The sequence below is a fragment of the Phaenicophaeus curvirostris genome, chromosome 2 (genome assembly GCF_032191515.1).
Source record: "Phaenicophaeus curvirostris isolate KB17595 chromosome 2, BPBGC_Pcur_1.0, whole genome shotgun sequence".
NCBI classification, from domain to species: domain Eukaryota; kingdom Metazoa; phylum Chordata; class Aves; order Cuculiformes; family Cuculidae; genus Phaenicophaeus; species Phaenicophaeus curvirostris.
In genome coordinates, this window is record NC_091393.1 from 110,661,286 (window position 1) to 110,684,532 (window position 23,247).

General features: G+C 46.2%; 1 protein-coding gene across 2 annotated transcripts in view; it reads right to left on the reverse strand.

Annotated features, from left to right (window-relative positions):
* ALK (ALK receptor tyrosine kinase) overlaps positions 1-23,247 on the reverse strand; it is a 299,880-nt gene that overhangs the window by 140,488 nt on the left and 136,145 nt on the right. For both annotated transcript variants that reach the window (XM_069850441.1, XM_069850440.1), the window contains exon 4: positions 14,991-15,192. In XM_069850441.1, coding sequence (XP_069706542.1) covers positions 14,991-15,192 — 202 coding nt within the window. The remainder of the gene's footprint in view (positions 1-14,990; positions 15,193-23,247) is intronic.

Genomic DNA, 23,247 nt, shown 5'->3' on the forward strand with positions numbered 1-23,247 from the left:
CCATTTTATCACACTAAAGCCATAAAATCTCTAATTACAGAATTTGCTTTTGGCATTCAGAGAATTGAAGGCTGGGATCCTGATTATGGCTGTATGAGGAAGAAACACCATTCACCGAGAACAAAACAAAACAGCAGAATAAACAATGTGGTGACAAAAGTTCTTTAAGGCTCAGAACAATCGTTCAGCAGGACACTGCAAGTTCAGTGGGGGAGACAACCCTTTACTGGAATTATCCAGCGAGTCTCCCTTCTACACGGAAATGCCTTCTTCCTTTGAAACACAGCCACTATTGGTGCAATCCAACCTATCTGTGTAAGTCCATCCAGTATCCCAGGGAAAACCTACTCATCATGCCGTGGAAATATTAACTTAAACGTGTGAGGTAGAATGGAGACAGCCAGATGCATAAAACCCCAGTTCTGTGTGCAGAAGCCACACTGTGTCTCTTCCCTTGCCCTGTAGTACACACAGTTCTCATCTGAAATAAGAACTGAATATGCAGTAATAATCTGTAATGAGAAATACCATTAATGTGTTTCCTCCGAGAGTTCCTCTTCCAGAACAGAGCGGGAACTGCTGTTATTGCTCAGGTTTCCCTTACAGCAATGTCACAGTGCATACATCCCTGCTCCCCCATGCACTTCGTTGGAGTGTGCCGAGATAAAAACAAGGCTGCTCTCCTGCCTTCCCTTATCATCATCAGGGCACTAATATTTAGATAGATTACTTTGGAGCAAATAGTAAATGACTGGGAAGCCATTTCCATTTCTCATTCTTCTGCTGATTAATGACCTGGAGGAACCCTCCCACCCTCCTTCCCTTCTTCTTCCATGGCTGGGAACACATTGAGCTCCCGCCTCTCCTACACCATTACAGATAACTAGAACTGTGTTGCCCAGCAGATGGATGGGACTGGGGCAATGCCGGCAGTTTCTCCAAAAGGAAATAAGGATCAGCAAAGCCTCCCCTCAGCAGTCATTCCAGGGTGAAGGATGTAAGAAGATGGAGTACCAGACTATTCAATCAAAGCCAGAAAGCAAAAGGGGTGTGTGCATGTACTGTCTGAGTGTCTGTCTGTCTGATGCAAATTATGTGCACAAGAGCCCATAAACAAAAAATCCCTTGCTCCACATAAAGTCAAGCCAAAAGAGGAGAGAGAAAACAGTTATTTTTCAGGGAGTGGGAGAGAACATGACAGTGCCTATATACAGCATAACGCACACAGGAAGGAGCGATGCAAAGAAGAAGAAAATGAGGACTATCACAGACAGAAGAAGGGAAATATGAAACAAAGACCAGCCAGTACTGAGAGTGGCCCCCAAACAAGGCTGCAGAGGCTTAGCTGTGAGCAGCTAATCCCACTGGTGTTTGGCAGCTCCAGTTCACAGGAACAAAAGGCCTTCCGATCAACAGGAATCTAAACCCCTTGAACTCACTGCCAACTTCTCTTCCTTACAAAGACAACCTGTGGATCTTCAGCTGCATAACCATTCTGCTCAAAAAGAGAAGCTGGATACAAAGGCTGCCAACAAAGGGAGTGTCTTTGCCCCTCAACAGCAACCTGTACTTGCCAAGGAGATGTAGGATGAGGGGGAATGGCTTTAAATTGGAGGGAGAAATTATTCAAGGTGAGGGTGGTGAGACACTGGAACAGGTTGCCCAGGGAAGTTGTGAATGCCCCCTCCCTAGAAGTGTTCAAGGACATGTTAGATGGGCCCTGAGCACCTTGGTGTAATGGGAGGTGTCCCTGCCCATGGCAGACGGGTTGGAACTGGATGATCTTTAAGGTCCCTTCCAACTCAAACCATTCTATGGTTCTATGTTAAACTACTTCTCAGAGGAAAAAAAGGCACAAAAATCCATTTTACACCTGAAAACTGAAGAACCCACTCCAAATCAAATCGCTCTCACTGGAGCGGTCACACGCGAAGAACAGAAAACACAATGCTTGTTGATGGTGGGTAACTGAGCAGCAGCTGAGTGAAGAATGACATCAGCTCGCAGAAAACATCACCACGGTTCGCTGTGGAGCACCGAGCAGCAACATTACTATTAATGGTGTTTGTAAAACAAACTCTACTATCAGTCAGCAGATAATAACTAAGTACAATCACAGCATAAGTTATTACAGAAGAGTACAAGCAGAAGTCGTTAAGGAAATGTCAATACTGGAAAACAGTAGTCATATCAGTCCCAGCAACAAAATGAGTTGGCAAAATGCAGCACATCTCAGATGTGAAATCCAGTAGTTTGACAGACCATTTCTTTTTCACTCAGTAATTAACAAACTTGACCTACACCAAGGTGATTTCTCTCCACCAAGTAACATTACTCAAGGCTGAGAATACATGAGACTTTTTGGCAAACTTCACTGCACAAGGAAGAAGGTGGTGAAACAACACTGCTGTGATGGAACCAGGAGCTACAAGGAGGTATATGGGGTCAGTCCAAGAAACTGGTATCTCATTTAGCTCATCCTAAGGGCAAACAATCAGAACTGAGCTTATGCCATGAAAATTTCCAATTTCATGGAAGATGTAATTTCTGGGTAAAAGAAATGGTGCAATCTTCCTAAATTACTCCTGGCTTTTCAGTTGTATATGATACGCTTCACTCCCACTTTCACTCCCTCCACAGCATCCCCAAGACTTTTCTGTATATTAGGGGTTTCCAGCTATCCCAGAGAAGTTCCCTTCCTAAGCAGAGTCCAGGTCCAAAAGAAAGGGAGAGCTCGTTCCACTGACTCACAACGTCTCTCCCAGAACACAGGCAATGCAGAACACGTTCCATGTTCTGGAGCTAAAACATAGCTCATCCATCGCGGTTAAGCCCACGGCTCTGTCAGAAATGAAAAACTAATAAGATGTTCACTAGCTTAAAATAAAAAGCAAAAAACCAACCGAAACCACATACTCCTCCAGCTGACTGCAGAGGCAAATAACTCAACTAAAAAACCCGTCAGGATTTTGCAGTTTTAATTTCTCTGCTCATTGAAGCTTTCTGCTTTCAGGCAATTAAAACCAGGCATCAAAGGCCCATGAAACTGGGATTGGGTAGTAATTAATTGGAGAAAGAAATGTTCACAACTCAGTTAGAAAAGACATCCACGTCTGAGGATCAGGGATAACCAGTGTGATAAGAAGACTAGGGAGGGGCATGAGAAGAGAACATGGACAGAGTACATGCAATGTCCCTGTGGGGTAGGAATTTATCTGCCTTGTGGTGCTCACTGTGAGAGAGAGGACTTGGGAGAAGTCAGAGCTAGGATTTTTCTAGCCTATGAATAATTACTTTCTCCCTCTTTCCCTTGCCCCTACAAGTGCTCCTATACCACAAAAAAATGCAGAATCCAGATTTTGTGCATATGCTGAAATCCAGTGGATGAACAGTGCTGGACCATCACCTGAGGTAACAGAGATCCACGTTAACTTCTCTACTGGAATCAGTTCCTTTGAGTCTAAAACTCAGGCATTGATAAAATTTTTCTCTGTGAGAACTGTGGAGGTTTCCCTCCAGAATCTGCAGCATGGCAGAAGGGGAGGTGTCCACACTCGCTCTGCGCTGCAGCAGACACACAAAGCAACCCATTCCATGCCTCTCTCAGCCTTTGGACCCCAAAATGTAAGGCCAACAGCAAGCAGGAGAGAAGCAATAGACAGGGTGAGATAGTGGAAGGAGAGAGAGAGAAAAAGACCAGCTGAGGAGCTTGAAAACCTGCTCAGAAGAAAAGCCTCAAAGACACAACTGGAAGAGAAAAGTATGTTGAGACAGAGGGAGCAGGGAACATGTGAGCCCTGGGAATAAGTGAGCAGAAATAAAAGGGCAGATGCAAAGACAAATTCTACTGCCCAAGACACCACCACTCTCCTTGTTTTCCAGTTATTAAGGAAAGAAGTCAGTAAAATCACTTAGGGTTTCTTTTTCCTCTCATAATAGAATCCTGGTGGCAAGCAGTAAGGGAACAGAAAGCAAGATGTTCTTGAGAACAACATTTAAAAGCTGACAGTGGTCTGATTGCTGATAAACATTGAAGCTGATAGTATCTCCCATCACCGCAAAGGGGTTGTTTCACCAGGTGCTGTCAGCTGCAGCCGTCTCGATTCAGCAATCAAATCCCCTATCTAAAGCAGAACCAGAGCAGTGTCAATTCCCTCTCCAACAGCCCAGAAAGTGCCCCAGCCCTGACCTGCAGAAATTGCCTGCAGGAATGAAAGGAGCCCGAGCTCCCAGACAGCAGCTTTAAAAAAGAAGGAAATCAGCTCCTGTCAGATGTTATCTAGAGACCTAGAAAGGAGCCTCTAAATAGCTTGTCTGGCATGAAATAACAAATTGCTCTCATCACAGCTTTGATATGGATCTGGGTTGTCAAAAGCATCAGCCCAGACTTCCCACAGCCCTGTGTTAGGGAGGGAAGGAGCAGTGATGCCCAAACCAGTTGCTAGACTGGAGAACACCATCCGACTCAAACTGAGATGACATCGGAGGGATCCTCTCACATTCCTATTCTCTGGTGTGCCAGTGCATTTAGCCAGACACTCTTAGGATGCTTAAAATCCTAAAAATAACCAGGCCATCCACTGCACTTACCATACCCACAGCAATCTCCAAACTCCAGTTACCTCACCGTCTCTGAGCACCTGGACTGCACAGGGTGAGCTTTTTACATTTTGTATATTTCCTATGCTGTAGAAAAACAGCCTTCTTTATTAAAAAGTATTTAAATGTAAATACTTTGATAAAATCTTCCTCTCAGCGTAGTTTTTTTCTACTACAACAGCAACACAATTGCTGGCCACTGCTCTGAATGTGAGCAACAGCTGAGTTTGTCCCATTTACTCCACCACTTGTACTTCAGGCGAGAGGAAGCAGAGTCATAAAAACTTCAATTCCTCGTGAAGGATTCAGATGTGCACTGATCTCCTGCAGCCTCGTTCTCACACGAGGTTCATCAAGGATGGCAGATGGTGCTGCTGGTTCAAGTCCCAGATCAGAACAGCTTTGTCTTGTCAAAAGGAACTTTATTACTGCATCTTTGTGGCCTCAATCCATCAGCAGGAATGGCACGCCAAGCCAGGGATCATCAGGAAGAGCTCCAATTACACTCAGTAAACAAACTGCACTGCTGCTCTTTCCAATGGAAAATCAGATTTAGGTGGCCTGATACAGGAGGCAATGAATATCATAAGGTTACTGGCTGATGGTTATAAAGAGCTGGGAACCCTGCTTGGTGACTCAGAGCTCAATGGACATAAAGAAACTCAGATGAACATAGCCTTTGCAAAAACGCTCCCTTTAGACCAGGCTGCTCAAAGCCCCATCCAGCCTGGCCTTAAACACCTCCAGGGACGCAGCAGCCACAGCTTCCCTGGGCAACCTGTGCCAGTCCAGTGCCTCACCACCCTCATTGTGAAGAATTTCCTCCTAATGTCTAATCTAAATCTTCCCCTCTCCAATTTAAAGCCATTCCCCCTCATCCTATCACTACAGGCCCTTGTAAAAAGTCCATCTCCAGCTTTCCTGGAGCCCCTTCAAGTACTGGGAGGCTGCTATAAGGTCTCCCTGGAGCCTTCTCTTCTCCAGGCTGAACAACCTCAACTCTCTCAATCCTGTCCTCATAGCAGAGGTGCTCGATCCTTCAGATCATCTTTGTAGCCCTCCTCTGGACCTGCTCCAACAGTTCCATAACCTTTTTGTGTTGGGGTTTCCAGAACTGGACATGATACTCCAGGTGCATCTCATGAGAGTGGAGTAGAGGGGCAGAATCCCCTCCTTTGCCCTGCTGGCCACTTTTCTTTTGATGCAGCCTAGGATACAGTTGGCCTTCTGGGCTGCCAGTGCATATTGCCTGCTCTCAGTGTGTGGAAAAGCCCTCTGCCACAGCACACAGGTCAAGAAATCAGCTGTACAAAGCAGTGTACTTCCCTCTGCAGCCTGTGCCCTTGGTGCCGGTGTCATGCAAACCCTTGCTCTTGCGCCGCTGACACTACTGGCTACCCACAGCCTGGACAGGAGAGCCCTGGAGACAGCAGTTTGTTACAGGAATGCTATTGCCACCAGAGCAGCCATGTGCCACAGAAAACAATAAAACTGCAATGCAAACAGAGGTAGCTGTTTGACAGAAAAATGACAGAAACATTCTTTCAGGTGTTAGTAACACTTGTTAACAAATATGGGACACGAGTTTCAATGAAAAGCTCTGTGCAGTGCTTTGCACTGGTGTCAAACACTGCAGTCCCACGGAAAGCAAGCCCAGCCCATGCTGTCCTTTCCTTATCACTGTTAAGAACCCCAAGCTGCCTCCTCTGCCACAGCAGCAAGCATCAGGATCCAGTTCCTTTGCCTTCATTGCCTTCAATTTTCCACTTGGGAATTTATTGGGAATTAACTTGTGAATTCCTGCTGAATAAATCTTTATTTTTAATATGCAGCAGTAAATGGTAAGCTAGTATTCAAGTATCAGAGTTCTCTTTCCCCTTTTGTGAGTGGCAAACACCACATCTACGAGCACTTGAGAATAACAGGTACTGGCCGGTGAGGCAGCGATACACGGTGCTCTCTAGAGTGAGGGCACAAAGCTGCCAACTGGACTCGAACCCTGTGTGCAAGTCTGAAACAGAATCAAGGTGTTCAAGGCCAGGTTGGATGGAGATTTGAGCAACCCAATCCAGTGGAAGGTGTCCCTGCACATGACAGGGGGATTGGAACTGGACGTGCTTTGAGGTCCTTTCCAGTCAAACCATTTCATGATTCTATGATTTCAGAGTGGCACCTGAGAGCCTGGCTTGGAACACAGAATCAACCACACCAGCATCATGCAAGCCCTCACAGCAGGACTGCCAGGGACACGTTTTTTAAGCCTTGCAAGGTTATTGGCACCTAGCTAATAATTTCTGTTGGAATTCTAAGGGAGGAACACTACTTCACAGATCTTCTACAGTCCTTATCACAGGTGCGTAGATTTGCCTGGGATAAGGAGGAGATTCTTAAGCATTAGCAAGGAAAGCCCCAAGGAAATTGCACACAGTGGCAAAACTCCACTGCACGGAGGCTGTGCAGAACCCAGGGAGGGTTTCAAGGTCACAAAGAAGTAGGAGATACAGAAAGCACTTACACCACAGGCTGGTTACAGGACTTCGCCGACAGCAGAACAAGATAACTCAGCTAGAGGGGAGTGGAAAAATAACCAGGAGCAAGGCTGGCAATGTTAATGAGACGGGTTGATGTCTCTGAAATGAATGCTGGGAGCACCCTGGCTGTGGGGAAGCAAACTGGGAAGCAACCGAGAAAAGAGTTGTAGAGAGACTCTTCGCCAGTCTGTGCAGCAAAAGGAACACCTAAAACATGGGAAGCAAAGAGAGATGACAAGCTGAAGTGTGTGCATGCCTGGGAAGCAGAGCTGGGCACGGTGTGTACATGTGGCACAGCAGCCAGGCAGGGTGTGTGCATGGCAGGTTGTTTGCCTGTTTAGATTGCAGGAAAAGGCAAATCCTCCTGGTATCTTACACCGCTACAAGTGCAGCATAGGCTGGTGTCGACACCAGCTGTAAAGATTAGTGTGGAATGACTTGTAGAAATTGAAGTCAAAGCCTCAGACAAAGAGAGAGAAACAAGAGATCTTTTAAACAGGGGAAACAAGGTAAAGGAATGAGAGATACAGGGGGGAAAAAAACAACCCAAAGTTTGAAAGGTAAAAACAGCATAACAACAAGGAAAGGGGAGCCTGCAAGTAATTCTGAAGGACACAGTGTAGGATAATTTAGGCAGACAGATTTCTGTGTCCAGGATTTGGACACTAAAACAGCTGGATTAGGTTGCTTTCTGAAGAAATTGTTCCAGCCATGTAAGAAATAATTTATACTAAGGATTCTTCGGTTTCAAAAGAACAAACACCCGAAGCAACCTCTCCCAAGGGTGCCCTACTCTGTTCCATGGTCAGTTTGGCACCACTACCACAGGGTGAGTTGTGCCAGTCTCCTGCACAGAAGCAGCTTCCAGAGACTGTGGAGGCCACCAATGGGTATGCAATTGTTTGGGAAGCCCCACAGATCCTTGTATCAGTGCTCACGGGGCATCCAGCTCAGCCCCCAACCCTCTCCACTGCAGTGTGCTCAGCACTGGGAAAGGCAGCATCAAAAGCTGTCCCACCAGGTATACATAAACTGAACTCTGACCCTGAAAAATACATTTATCTTTCTCCTACTGTTCCACTCTTTACCCATTCAGCAATCTGCTTCTGTAGTAAGCCAAAATTTATTGTGTTTGGCACAAATCTTCCTCATTTGCTACTTTTGTTCAACTTTAAAATGGCTTTCTTTTTCCCCCTGATCTTTTTTTATAATTGGAAGTAGACTATGCAACTTTGTCCTTCCCTTTTGCATTTGAATCTGGCAAACATCAATAAAAGGCAGTGCTGCCACCTAATAACTGTCTGATAACATGTATTAGAAGAGAAGAAAGAGCACTTTTCCCCTCCTACTGCTCAGTCGGTTGGACTGGGACTGTAATCAACTGCTAAAACAAAATTTAGTTGTATTTACTCACTACTGACCTTCCATTGTCAGCTTTGGTCCTACTTGGTCGGCTTTGGAGGGCTGCAGAGGTCACACAATGGTGTTGCTTTACAATGTGATGTGCCACTACAGTGAAGGGCACTCAAAATTCAGTTCCTCGTAATAGTAATATATCATTCTTCATAATAAATAGTATGCTTCCATGTACCAGACTGTAAAAGGAAATAAACTGCTGCAGTCCCATCTCAGCTGACAACACAGTCAATCCTCCTGGAGCAATTTGAAGCTGCCGCTTTGTTGTACTTCAGGGCAAAAATAAGGTGTGTTCTACAGCAAATCAATACTGTCTAAAATCTACAAAAAGGACCCGATATTATCTCAAGGAGTAACACAGCACTTCACCAGCAGCAAAACCATCGAGGAGTTTGAAGCAGAGGAGTACAGACACGTGCCTGCCTCTAGTCCTACAGTGACAACTTAATCCACACAATCCCGTGCTCCAGAGGAGAGGGACAAGGATTGTTCCATGTTTGTCTATCAGGTTCATGCTGTTTAATAAAGCTCTGAAGGGTTCCACTGCGCCTTACGCATTCTGAAGGAGCTTGATGTAAATCTCCTAATCCACCCAAAACAAACCAACAATGAGCTCCTCAAGGTGCCACAACCAACAGTGTTCACGGGTTCAGGTTCTTCAGATCTAGGCTTGAGATACCAAAAGAGCCAGGGTTTTGTTAGGTAAGGATGACAAACTCCTTCCCAAATGCAAGCACCTGCTATGAGGAGGACAGATTCTTCACCAGAAGCAAGGGTAGTACCTTCTGGAAATTGAAAGGCATAAAGAGGTACCAACATCTCCCTCACCACCACCTTTTTCTTTCCATTTTACCTGACAGACTGGAAAGGCCTTACAGTTGGTCAGTGAGTAACAGCACAGGGGAAGTCAAAGCGCTCATTTTCTGTCTAGAACAACTGATGCCTCCTCTCTAAAAGTTAGGATTAGCAGTTCCTGGCTACCAAGATGGGAGAACTTACTTTCTAAAGAATCCATAAATCCATATTATCTTCCTAGGTCACCTGAATATCTCAACTGAACAGTTCAGATTGAGTGACCTGGACTCCTGATTCAGAATTCTCTGAGACCAAACAGGCTGTAAACTTTTTGAGACAACTCTTGATGCATAAAAATGAGTTTAACTGCCTCAAATACACACTTTGGTCTTTGTTCTTTTTGTGTCGTAGTCCAGGCATCTGCAAAACAAAGGCTTGGAATGAGTAAAGTGTTTTTTCAAGGAGAAGAAGGAAAAAAGCCCTATCCACAAAAAAAAAGCCAAGCAAATTCATACTGTCACTAACCTGAGAAAGGCACTTTTAAGGTTAAAGGGTTCCAAGAAAGTAAATTCCTCTACTAAGCCCATGTTGAGCAAGACAGACAAGGAAAGCTATGAGAAAGAAAGAAAAAAACAAAAGAAAGAAAGGAACGGGAAAGAACAAGGCCAGTACAAGCAATAACCTTCAAACTTCAGGCCCCAAGGTCATACGTGACAGATTCCAGTGACTCCTTCATTTATTTTTCTTGACATCTATCGATGCAATCAATCTCAGGTGAAGTTGTAGATGCCAGAAAGGGAACGGCCTCTCATGATTTGTGGTAACCTTCAATATCAGGTTCTCCCTCTCTGTTGAGAACCCCTGGCTACACTGAGAAGCAGCATTTCAGGGCTTCCTTGCTCATGCACACCCATTCAGATCTCAGGTTTTACTCAGGAGACACCTTTTACTGCACACAATTACACAAAAGTCTTCAGATAAATCTCAAGTTGGGTTAAAACTCTACAGTACACTGGAGGTCCTACTCACAGCTTAGAAACCATACATGGCTTGCAAAGTCACTTTACGTGGTTTGTATTGGTGTGTTTAAGTCAAAAGCTCCCCAGTTCAGTACCAACAGCTCTACATAGGGATCCGACAGCCCACAACCCCCAAGTGCAGCACAACCAAACAGAGCCTGTCGATCTGTCAGCGTCACAGCCCCAACCTCTGAAGTGTAGGAAGAGATAAAGTCCCACCAACGGGAAGCAATTACAGTCTAAAAAGACACAGAAAAATGTCTAATGGAGACTGCCCTGCTCTTCTCCATAGCGAAAGGCAGTCCCAGGACAGACAGGCAGAGTGCCCTGCTCCTGTAGGAAGCATGGGACAGACATCACAAGTTAACTCAGTCCTGCAGTTCAAATCCTATCTTTGGAACAAGGCTGGCATCCTGGCATCCCCGCTGGAGCAGCCAATCTGAGGCTCTCCGCTCTGCCCTTCAGGGAGGCCTCAGTCACCTTTAGTCACGTGAACAGCACTAAGATCCACTTGTTACATTATTTCTGGGGTAAGAACATGCTTATGGAATCAGTGATGAGGGAAACCTGCAATGGAAGACTGCAAAGAAGTAGTGCCATCATTTGCTTTGGGCTTATTAAAAAGCTTGTTTGCTACATAGTAGATAATACTGCGACTTAGCACTAATAGAGCAGGTCGAGATAGAAGATGACATGGTAATTAACATGAACAATGCTAATCTTGTCCTTTCCCATACAGCAAAAGAAGTAATAATCAACCCTGTGTTACGAACTTTGACCTTCTTGACAAGTTTTCTTTGTGTTTTCCTTGCTCTATGAAGCACATTTACAATATTACTAGCTTTACAGTTATAATTTAATGGATGGGAAAACAAATCAGAGGTGAAATGCAATCCAGAGCCACAGTGACAGTCTGACAGCTCCCAGAAGTCAGCACTCACACTGTGGCAGCAGTTTTGCTAAACTGCCGATATGCCACGTGGACAGAGTTCTGCCTCCTCACGCCAGTAACACAAGGATGGAATCCCATTAAACAGTGACCTGGACGGACTGCACACAGCACCATGGGAGCAGAACATCAGGACAGCATCCGCACCCCAGTGGCCTTTGGGATAGGGCCACGAAGACAATCAGAGGGCTGGAGCCCCTCTGGTATAAGGACAGGCTGAGACAGGTGGGGTTGTTTAGCCTGGAGAACAGAAGGCTCAGGGGAGACCTCACAGAAACCTTCCAGTACCTGAAAGGGGCCACAGGAAAGCTGGGGAAGGACATTTTACAAGGGCCTGTATCAATAGGATGAGGGGGCATGGCTTTAAATTGGAGAGGGGAAGATTTAGATTAGACATTAGGAAGAAATTCTTCACCATGAGAGTGGTGAGCCAGTAGCCCAGGTTGCCCATGGAAGTCATGGATGCCCCATCCCTGCAAGTGTTCAAGGCCAGGCTTGATGGGGCTTTGACCAACTTCATCCAGTGGGAGGTGTCACTGCCCATGGCAGGAGGGGTGGAACTGGATGATGTTTAAGGTCCCTTCCAACTCAAACCATTCCATGATTCTAAGGACATAATTATCTTCTCGGTAGCAAGCATCATTGCAAATATTATGTAGAAAAGTTCCTATTGTACTTGGCAAAGTTGGCATACAACACAAGCTGTGCATCCCTTTGCCAGCCTCTGATATTCCACCCCTGGGGACCCGTTTGCAGTCATCACTGCCAGCACATCATTCCTGGAGCCTGTTCCATCAGCCCTATCTTACTGCTCTGTAAGGCATCTCACATCAGCCAGCCTGCTTCCTGCACCCAACAGATCAGCTGCAGTGAAATATGGCAAGAAAACAGAACAAGTGTGTCTTCCACGCAATTTCTGTGCTGACTACATGTCTCTATGGAACTGGTACAGCTCCATTCCCTGAGCTCGGGTCTGGCTTTTCTAGAGTGAATGAGACCAGAGGTACCAACAGAACACTGCTGGTTCTGCCGTCGAGTCTTCAGGCAGCGTATCACTTGGAATCACACCTGGTACCTTGCACACAGACACCACGGGTGAACCCTGGTGACAAATAATTATCTGCTGCTGTGCTGTCTCTACCTGACTAATAATATTCCGTAGCTTTACATATGTTCTACTCAAAATCAGCTCCAAGTACTGCCAACCAAAACCTCTGCTTGCCTGGTTTCACCCTGAATAAAATGGTGATACCTGACAGCAGCTCCTTTTTTCTCCTGCAAATGTAGGTGAAGACCCTGTCAGACGTGAATCTGTGTAACTCAGGTTGTGTGGTTTAAAAAGGGAAAAAGAGAAAAAGAGAAAGATATGGTCACTGTGCGCCATTCAAGATAGGAGAAACCCTCTCCATAATTCATTTACTGCATTACTACTCATCGGGTGCATCTGTTTCAGCAAAATACCCCCTCATTGCCCTGAGCTGGATGCTCAGCGATGGCACTGACTGCTGCTGCCCATCCCAGTCAGGGGAGCTGTACATACCTTGCACCTCTCGTTTGCACAATGTAGAGAAGTGCACAGAATTCAGGAAGTGTCACTGGGAAACGTAAAAGGGGTTTTATTTCTAGCACAGCTCATCACTGCAGAGTTCAATTACCTTGTGCCCAGAGCTAAAACCCTTATAAAATTCTAGAGATCATTCAGTTATAGCACAGTGAAAGAATTCATTACAAAACAACATGATTCTTTGCCGTTTCCAAGACCAAATAAAACATTAAACAGAGCAGATCCCCACTGCAGACGTGCTGGTTCACTCAGAGCTTCCCTGACTTCTGATTTCTACTCAAAGAGAAGAATATTTACGCAGAAGTAAGATCTGCACCTTTTGTTGAGAGAGCTGGGGTAATCAGATACCATCGCTCCAAAGGGGAGAGGAGCCCTCACATATTCTGGGATGAAGTCTCAGTGCAAGAGGTAACAAACTACTCTTCTATCACCTGGGCTGCAGTCTGTGGGCAGACACATCACTGTCCCCATGTGATGTTCATGCAGGCACAATGACAGCACCTTCTGCACTGCCGAGCTGGGGAAGACTTGCCGCCTCTCACAGGGAAGAGACAAGACTGGAGCAGGGAAGCAAACCAGGCAGTTGCTCCAGCTGCAAAATTCTATAGCGCACAGAGTACCATGGAGTTAGCCATGGAAAACCGTGAGTGCCACAGGCACATACATCCTTACTGCCCCACCATGCCACAGAAAGGCTGCTGGGGTCCTGCTCCTTGCAGGCGTATGGGACAGCCGAGCTGTAACAACAGCCACCTCCTGTAGAAGTACAGAATCTCTTTCCCACGGGGACAGCCCCCTCTTTACCACAGTGACGGGCCCCGTCTGCCACCTGCGACACACAGCTGAGCCGCCCATGCTGTCTCTGGCAGATGACAAAGGCAGGCATTTGTTATCCTAGCTGAAGTCATCTCTCCTTTCCCTTCAAGGCTCCTCATGGCTGGCACTTACTGCGCTGCCAGCCAGCTCTGCCTGCCTGCAGACCCCGGCAGCACACAGTGTGTTCACCACGTTTGCAAAGAGCTAAGGGAAAGCAGAGCTCCAACAGTGATTTACCACTTGGATGGTGTTGCCAGAACTAAGCGTGATCCAGATCCATGCACCAGCTCTCCTCCTCACTTTTACAGGCCATGTGTTATACGGGTATTACAACTATTCAAGCCATTTCTGTAAGTTACCTTATCTCCTGCACGGTATTTTATTGCCCATTCTCTTTTTGCTACTGGAAATACAGAGTCTGTAATCAGATAATCCATCCTGCTGCAAGCACGAGCCAGCAGGACTTGCTCTTAGAAACTTTCTAATCTATCACATCAAACAAAGAACATTTGAGACGCCTAGCAAAAAATTATGCTTCCAAACACACATTTCACAGCAGAAGTAAAAAATAAATTTTACAAAAATCAGTAGGTTAAGCAGGTAGGATATTACCCTCCCATAGATCTAAATTCAATTCTGAGCTACTCTACTGATGCAGCACTTAGAAATATTTACTATACTCAGCTACAGCTCCTGCTGCTTTGCCGCTAACCAGAATTTAACAGAAAGCACAGGAAGTCTGACAAATTAAGACATCACCAACAATTAAGATTAATTGCACAAAGAGGATAAAACATTTCAAACAGTTGCACCCATGAAAGATGAAAAGCTTTCCTCCTCCGGCGGTAGCTCTGAACTGCTTTATTGACAAGAGACGGCATTTAAAAACCACAAAGGCAAGGCAAAACTTAAAATGCATGCAGAAACACTGAACTGGAAAGACTCAGTAGACGTTCCAAGCCCAACAGCGTATTTGGGTAAAGAAGCAGGAAAAAGAAATGAGATAGAGCAAATAAAAAGCTTGAAAACCAGGATGAATATCAACACTAGGTCTGTACTTGTGATCACTGACAATGAAGATGATGCTGACTCAAAGAGTCACCTTTACATGGATCCAGGATTTGATGGTGCTTTGTAGAACAAAATTAGCTTCTACAGTAACTGTGACCCACGCAAGACTCCATCTGCTCAGCATAGTGTCCTGCTCCCCTTCACAGATGTGCAGCACGCGTTCTGTGGCTACACAACAGTGGAACTCTGCTGAAGTCTAGCTGGGAGTTACACAAGAGGATGAGACTTACCCATGTTTCTCCGGCCCGTCCACTGCTAGGATTTCACCGCTGCTCTCATCAATGGGAAGGACACGAGCAATGTATTCTCCACTCTGCTGGTAAAACTTGTAGACAGCCACTTGTACCACACACTGGTCACTGCTGCTCCTCAGCCAGGGGCTCAGGATGACTGGGCTCGGCCTCTCCGATGCATTGAGAAACAGGAACAAACCTAGAGCAGAGGAGACAACAACAAAGTTTTAAGAACACCATCTCACAAAGCCTCCCAGAGTGCAGATGAACACTTGTTTGTTTTCATGCCACAGCTCACTGCAGCTCTTCCACACTTCAAAGATTTTCTTTGTCTACAAGTTTGGGAAGTTTGCCCATTTTGTGGGAAAGCCATTAAGATCTTGCCAGGCGAGCAATTCACTTTTGGATGGTCCAGATTGGAGAGTACATTTAGGTTTAACTCACAGAAGAAAATGCACCAAGTGGAAAAAGCCATAAATATTATTGGCAGAGAATAATAGCAAACAGCAACAATCCAACTCCATCAACCAAGAGGCTTCCAAAGCCAAGTCCAGTCAGATCACTAAGGAGTTCTTGGTTTGGAATCTCATTTTCCTGTACCTGTTCCTGCTGGACTTCACCCCCATCTCTGCAGCCTCTCAGGTGGGCTCCAGGGCATCGGTCCAGGGTGATCCTGAGTCGACGGCTCAGCTACACATTAATACTTCATATCTGGTTTTCTCACCCAAATAAGGAGACAAATTCCATAGCTTTACTTTTGCTCTTCTATAAAAGCACTTTGTTCTTCAAGCCAGCAGAGTCAGGATGAAGGCCTGACACCGTCTGATTTCTTCTGCACTTCATTCTAGTGTATTAATTTTATGTGCAGCTAATCCACACTAAACATTTCATTATTCTCAGTCATTGACTCCCTTGGCCTAACTTTATTTTCCTAAAATCTGAGGCTTAACCAGTGGGACAGAGGAGATGTATTCTCGTACTGGCGCTCATTCCTGGTGAGTCCCGTTACTTCCATGGGCACCAAATGTGACACCCTGTCCCCAGAGCGAGCCCAGTGTGCGGGCAAGGGGTGATGGGAAGGGACAGGGGAGGAAACAGAAAGAACCAATCCCTGAAGCAAGAAAAACTGTGATATTCTAGATTCTAGAAACCCTTGCCAGATCATCAAGACAAGGAGGTTTCATTTCTGGAGCAGCTGTTAATGAAGCCTGTCTGGTAACACTTCAAACTTGCGGATCTGATGAACAGTTTAATTTCACAGAGAGAAATCAAACTTTAACAGGGCTGTAAGTAAAACCTCTTTTTAAATGTGCATGAATTTTAGCAGGCACAGCAGCTTGTTTTGGAAAATACCAAGGCTGAATCTTGAGCGGAATGATTTTCCAAATGGCTGAGTACAGCTCTACCAAGACTCAAGGTGCCCCAGAAATCCTATGGAGGGGCCAGGAATGGATCCTGCTTCCTTTCACCTTGGTGTCTGAGCTGCAGGCCACATGGTTAAAACCAGCCCCTTGGCTCCTGTGGGATCTGACCTCATCCCAAAATAGAACTAGTGGTAGTTCCACCTCTCCCCACTGAGCTGAGGGACGAGAGCTCGATGAGAATGTCCCTCTGGCAGATGCTCCTTCAGAACCCAGGAATCGCAGCCATGCTCACAGACATCCCCTTTGAAGAAGTCCTGTTTGACAATCCATCTCAGGTCACACAGAGGATGATAATGGAAAGGCTAAACCCCTGGATTCCAGTCAGCCACTGTGTTTCCCTCCCATGCATAGATGAATCACAAGCAGCATTTCTACCCTACTCATCAAACGCAGTGTTCTCCACACTGGAATCACATTAACGACATCTACCACTGTCTACCACGACATCTACTACCGTCTGTACAGGAAGAAATACAAAGACACACATCGGGTACAACCTCCTCAGATGTCAGGGTTTGCAAACAGAGCGCAGTGAAATGCAGTCACAGCACTTCTTTTAATCACACGATTCTGTTATATGAAATGACAGCCTTTACTCTTGTTACTAAGGGAACAGTTTGGTGAGTTCAAACACAGTCCATTACTGTCACTGCTACACACACAGTATTGCTGCTGGTCAGCAAAACAAAATCCCAGTGCCAGCCCCATGTATTGTCTTTCCCTGTCTCTTAATCTTGTGGCTTTCATTGCAGCATCCCCACAAGAGCACTGACTTCTGTGACATGAATGGAAGCAGAGAGACTAGTGCTGGCAAGAAGCCACTTGGCAGGGTTTCAAGATCATTCAGCTCCAGCCCTCCTGCCATGGGCAGGGACACCTTCCACTGGATCAGATTTTTCAAAGCTCCATTCAACCTGGCTTTGAACGCCTCCAGGCAAGGGGCAGCCACAACTTCTCTGGGCAACCTGTGCCCATGCCTCACCACCCTCATTGGGAAGAACTTCTTCCTAATGTCTAATCTAAATCTTCCATCTTCCAATTTAAAGCTATTCCCCCTGATCCTGTCCCTACATGCCCTTGTAAAAAGCACCTTGTCAGCTCTCCTGTAGACCTCTTCAGGTACTGGAAAGCTGCTCTAAAGGATCCCCAGAGCCTGCTCTTCTCCAGGAAGAACAATCCTACCTCTCTCAGCCTGTCCTTATAGCAGAGGTGCTCCAGCCCTCGGATCATCTTCATGGCCTTCTCTGGTCCCATATCATTCTTATGCTGGGGATTCCAGAACTGGGTGCAAGGCTTCAGGTAGGGTCTGATGACAGTGGAGTAGGGGAGAATCACCTCCCTCAACCTGCTGGCCACACTTCTCATCATGCAGCCCAGGATATGGTTCCTTCTGCCTAACAATTTAACACTGCTAAAAAGAAAACACCTCTGCCACAGGGCAGGGGCTAGGGGTTACCCCAGCACAGCCTCCCCGGAGGAACAACCCCACACTACGCTGCTGCGAAGTGGAGCCTAGAAAGTCGCTGCAAGGGACACGGCTATCATGTTGTGTTGCCCTGACCCCCAGTACACAATTTGTCTGGGCAGCCCTCCTTGTTAATGCTTTTGGGAAGACCACTGGCCCAGGCAGGTGTGAGGGTGAGGGCAGTGGCCATTTTCAATTTTTCTCTTATTTTTTTAAATTATTTTTTAAATTTTATTTGAAAGAGCATAGCTTTGTTCTTGCTTTGAAAGCTCAGCCATCTCATGGGCAACTGCCCTGCTGGCTGCAGTGTTCTTTTCTTGCTCCTACTGCTCGTCTAGTCCATAAGTGCTAAAGAAAGAAATATCTGAGCCACAGCTGGTGTCACTGGACCCATTCCTAAAGTTGCAGTGAGGGTAAGTTGATGTGAGAGCACACAAAGTGCAGAGGCTTTGTTACACTGCAGAATTTGAAGATTCCTGCTCACGCAGTAAGAGTTAGACCTCCTTATCACGGAGCAAGAGAGCCCCTGCTAGAGCTGGGCTAGACACCTATCATACAGGAACATTGCACGCGCTTCTCTCCATGTAAGCAATAGACATGAAACCCCAGTGCAGACAAACCCAGTCTCATGAACTGGCATTCTCCGAAGTGCACATGACGTACTCATCCCTCACTGCACACACACCGACACACAACAGCCTCTGACAGAGGCCCCAGCCCTGTTTCACTGCTGCTTACGCTACTGAAATCAAGGATGTCAGACCCCACAAAGAAATAATTAAGGTATTGGAAGTGAGAAAGGACACATTTTGAACACAGATCCTCGCACTCTTGCCTTCCCTCAATCTCCCAGTCACTGCCGAAACTGTTGCATGCGACAGCCTCCCACAGGATCAATATCAGCACCATTCCCAGGAGCAGGTTAGAGACCCACACTTGGCAAGATGTAAAAGATCACATGAAGATTGACTCCTCACCTGTGCCAAGGGACAGGAGAACATTCTGTTTCACACAGACAGGCTTTCTGGGCAAAGTCAGAAGCTGCATGTTCCCTTGTGTTTCCCTGCGGCGGGAGAGAATCCGTATGGTGCACGCTCTGTCTGAGATGAGTGTGTGGACCCTAAGACTATGTTTCCATCTATGGTTTCCTTGCACATCTCTCCTGTTAGGTTGCAGCTCCAATAAGGCTCCTGGGATATTCCCAGGTGGACAGTCTGAAAAAGCACTGCAGTTTCAGACAGATATCAAGGGTTGTAAGCTGGGCTGGACGGCCCCTTTGTGGTGTGTGCTGCCAGTGCCCTGTTTGGCTACTCAGGACTCTGAAAGGTCCATTCACTATTCAGATGGTGCTCAGTGATGAGGCATTTCAGGAGCCTTCCACCACAGGTTTGACACTGGACTCCGGCGGCACAGCACAATGCTGGGATTAGAGATGCAGTTAAAATAATCACACTAATGAGATATATGGCCCCAGAGCCAGTCACTCGGCACCTCCTGGGTCCTGAGCTCACTCATCATTCTCAGGCAGAGCCATGCGGCCATGGTGAGAACAGCATTCAGCCTTTCATACCAAGCATCCCTGTGTTTGCACCTTATGACTGAGATCCTATGAGTGATATCACTCTGTGGCGCTTCATAAAATGCTAGTCTTTAATTTTGACATTTCCCTAAATGCTCACAAGCTCCAGCAAGAACCTACCAAAAGAACTCCACCTCTAATTGTATTTTTCCCTGCATTTTTAATAGCGGCTGTCACAACGCGATGGTTTTCCTGATCTGCGTGTGCCGTGTCTGACAACGTCTCTGGCAGCTAGCTGTCACTACAGACAAACACACACAAAAAGATATTTATGCTTAAGCACGGGGAATTGCTGCAGCTGACATGAAAGGAATATTACAAGACAAATTAATATATCTTGCCTGAAAAAATTGCTGTTGATCCTTTGGGAGCTTGTTTACAACACGTTAACATTCATGTCACAAAACGTAAAGGATGGCTTATCAGCTCAGTAGCAGGCTGGTTTGGAGATGGTGAAGACAGCTCTGAGTTGCGTTACAGATGAGGTAACGGAGACATTTAAGGATATATAAGGAAATTGATGCTACTGTGCCACACGTGTACAGATGCACTCACAAAGCGCCTGTCCAAAGCAGGTTTCAGATGAAGGATTCCAGACTGGAAAGACTCAAACTCATGCCGGCAATGAAGACTCTTCCTGCAATCTTTGGCCCAACATCCCTGTCTGATACAGATGTGTAAAACATCTGACACTCAGAGCAGTGAGAACAGAGGCAGCCCTGAGGTGTTCAACAGACCCCAGGTGCACTGCCAGACCCCAGGAACTGGGCAAGCTCAGTATCCGACTGCTAGCCCCGCTAATAGCTGGTCATCCAACAATGACCCAATAGTTCTGAAAGTTCCCTGCTGGCTGCTTTTACCCGGAATTCTGTCTCATCCCTCTCAGGGCAGAGCCAGCTCAGGTTCTGTCACACACGCTCATGATGCCCAGCAAGGCCAGGGCACCTACTGCATCCTGTGACAATCCCAAGGCAGCCCTCCAGGAAAGGCAGTGCAGCCTAAAGAGACAGCAGCAGCCTAAGCAGCTTCCCTGGAAAACAAAGTTCACTGCAGGAAACAGCACCGAGCTCTTTGGGACAAATATGCGGAGGCAATGCCTCAACCTGCATCCGAGTCTAGGATCTCCAGCACGAGATGTTCTGGTGTACCTGATACCACACAACCAAACACAGTCCTAAAGACCTGACATCAAACAGGGCAGGGGGACACAAAAAACACTGACAGAGGTGGCATGCATTGGAATTCATGGAAAGGGACGCTCCCCTTATTTGAAAAGGAGATTGTAGTGAGGTGGGGGTTGGTCTCTTCTCCCTGATAGCCAGTGACAGGACAAGGGGAAATGGCCTCAAGATGCACCAGAGGAGATTTAGGTTAGATATTAGGGGGAATTTATTTACTGAAAATGTTGTCAAGCACTGGAACAGGTTGCCCAGAGAGGTGGTGGAGTCACTATCCCTGGAGGTGTTTCAAAGACAAGTAGATGTCGTACTCGGGAACATGGTGTAGTGGTGGACTTAGCAGGGCTGGATCGATGGTTCGACTCAGTAAACTTGAAAGTCTTACAACCGAAACCACTCTGTGATTCTATAATTCTATAAAAACATTGTTTAGCAACACACCCAAGCCAGCATCCCCCCCAGAGCAGGCATCCAGGTAGCTGACACAAATTACAGTGTGCCCCTGACACTGCAGGCAGATTTCTCTCTTATAACCACAGATCATGATTTTGTGGTTCTCACTATCTTTCTTGAGCAGCAAGGCTCAAAGCGCAGTGAGGCTGGCTCATCTGGTCACAGTCACAGAGCAGCAACTGAACAACCCTTTGCAAAACTGACAGATTGTTATTCCGAGCATCAACTCCATCTTCCTACTGAAAAGATTTTATTACCTCTCATGCACAAGTTCAATGCTCTACCAGAACAAATTAGAGCTGTAAAAACTATTAACAGTCAACATCTGTTGGGGATTGTACAGTAGAAAAAAAATGTAAATCGAGTTTTATGGTCTTCGGAGATGCTGACTTGTGAGAATGTTCCCACTGGTGTCACCGAACAGCCCACAGAGCTGCTCTTTGCATTCTGCACTTTACACTCGACTGCCAAATTAACTGCTCAGGCAAAACGCTCATAGCGGGAGCTCAGAGGTTGGTAATGGCCAGGGAAGAGCTGGGCACTACCTGAGTGACAACATTAAGGAAATATACCGCAATACTTTTCCTCAGCTTATTTATACGGATTTTCTAATTGCCTCATCAGGGCTCCGAAATGTGCTGAGCACCAGGAATGTGAATGGTCTCCAGTGCCGAGTGCAATGAGACTGCCTAAGCACCACAAGATTTGTGCCCTGCTGTACTGGCATCTGACTGGAAATTCATGAGGGTAACAGCCTTTGCATTATTGCAGAACTCAGGGCTGAACAATTCTTAACAATCTAATTACGGTAATTGGATGGTATCTCACTGCTTGTGAAGGCAATTGGAGTCCTTGTTATCGGCTCAAACAGAAGCAGGATTCCATTTCTTACACCTCATAGGTAGGTTAGCATGTTTCCCTTGGATGTGCAAAAGCCATTCAGGAACACTCATGATGCCACAGGGACTCTTGTGGGCACACAGATGGACGGATGGACAAGTCACAGCAAGTATTAGACAACTGCAACAGCACATGGCCAAGATCGGTACCACAGCAGCAATCTGGAAGTCAAGGGTCTTTACAATCACCTCCTGTTCAAGTATTTTTGAATTTTTTAAATATAAAGAAGAAGGCAAATAATCCATCTATTCAAAACAGTCACAGTTTGTCCTCCCACCAAGGCATCAGACAAATTTGATTTGCCCCATATGGCTTCTCTTAAATTCAAAGACTTTACTTGTATAAAACCTCCTCCCTCAAGCAACTAGTGTTCGCTGTGATCCTTGTGAACTGCATGAGTGCTACTGAAACACAAGTGATGTTACGAAAGACCAGAGTCCTCTCTTTTCTCATGCACCAGCCCCAGAAATTGTCCTTATTCCTTTTCCTGCTCTTCTAGAGGCAGCCCTGAAGCCTCACATGCATGCAGAGCAGTCTGCTATCAGTGACCATCACACAAGTCCTGCACAGGTTTCCCCTGTTTCTTCCCTAAACTCACGCTCAGTGCACATCATTATAGAATTTTGTTACTGTTCATCATTTTGAATTCCATCAATCCCTAACAAACAGCTGACAGGCTGAGAGCACTAGGGTCCTTCAGTCTGGAGAAGAGAAGGCTCCAGGGAGACCTTAGAGCAGCCTTCCAGTACTGAAAGGGGCTCCAGGAAAGCTGGGGAGTGGCTCTTGATCAGAGAGTGCAGAAATAGGTTGAGGGGGAACAGTTTGAAGCTGAAAGAGGGGAGACTGAGATGAGATCTTAGGAAGAAATGTTCTCCTGTGAGGGTGGTGAGGCACTGGCACAGGTTGCCCAGAGAAGCTGTGGCTGCCCCATCCCTGAAGGTGTTCAAGGCTACGCTGGATTGGGCTTTGAGCAACTTGATCCAGTGGGAGGTGCCCCTGCCCACGGCAGGGGGGAATGGAACTGGATGGGCTTTGAGATACATTCCAACCCAAACCATTCCATGATTCTATATCCAAAAGGAAGCTGAAAAACATCATGCTAGTTACTTCAGATAGACAACAAGAAAAGAAGTTTTTCTCACAAAGCATTTTACATCCAGGCTTTTCAAAAGGAAAAAGCCAGGAGGAGGAAGAAGACAACAACTAAAAGCTCCAGGCACGGCCATCCACAATGGGTGCTGGAGCCAAATTCTGC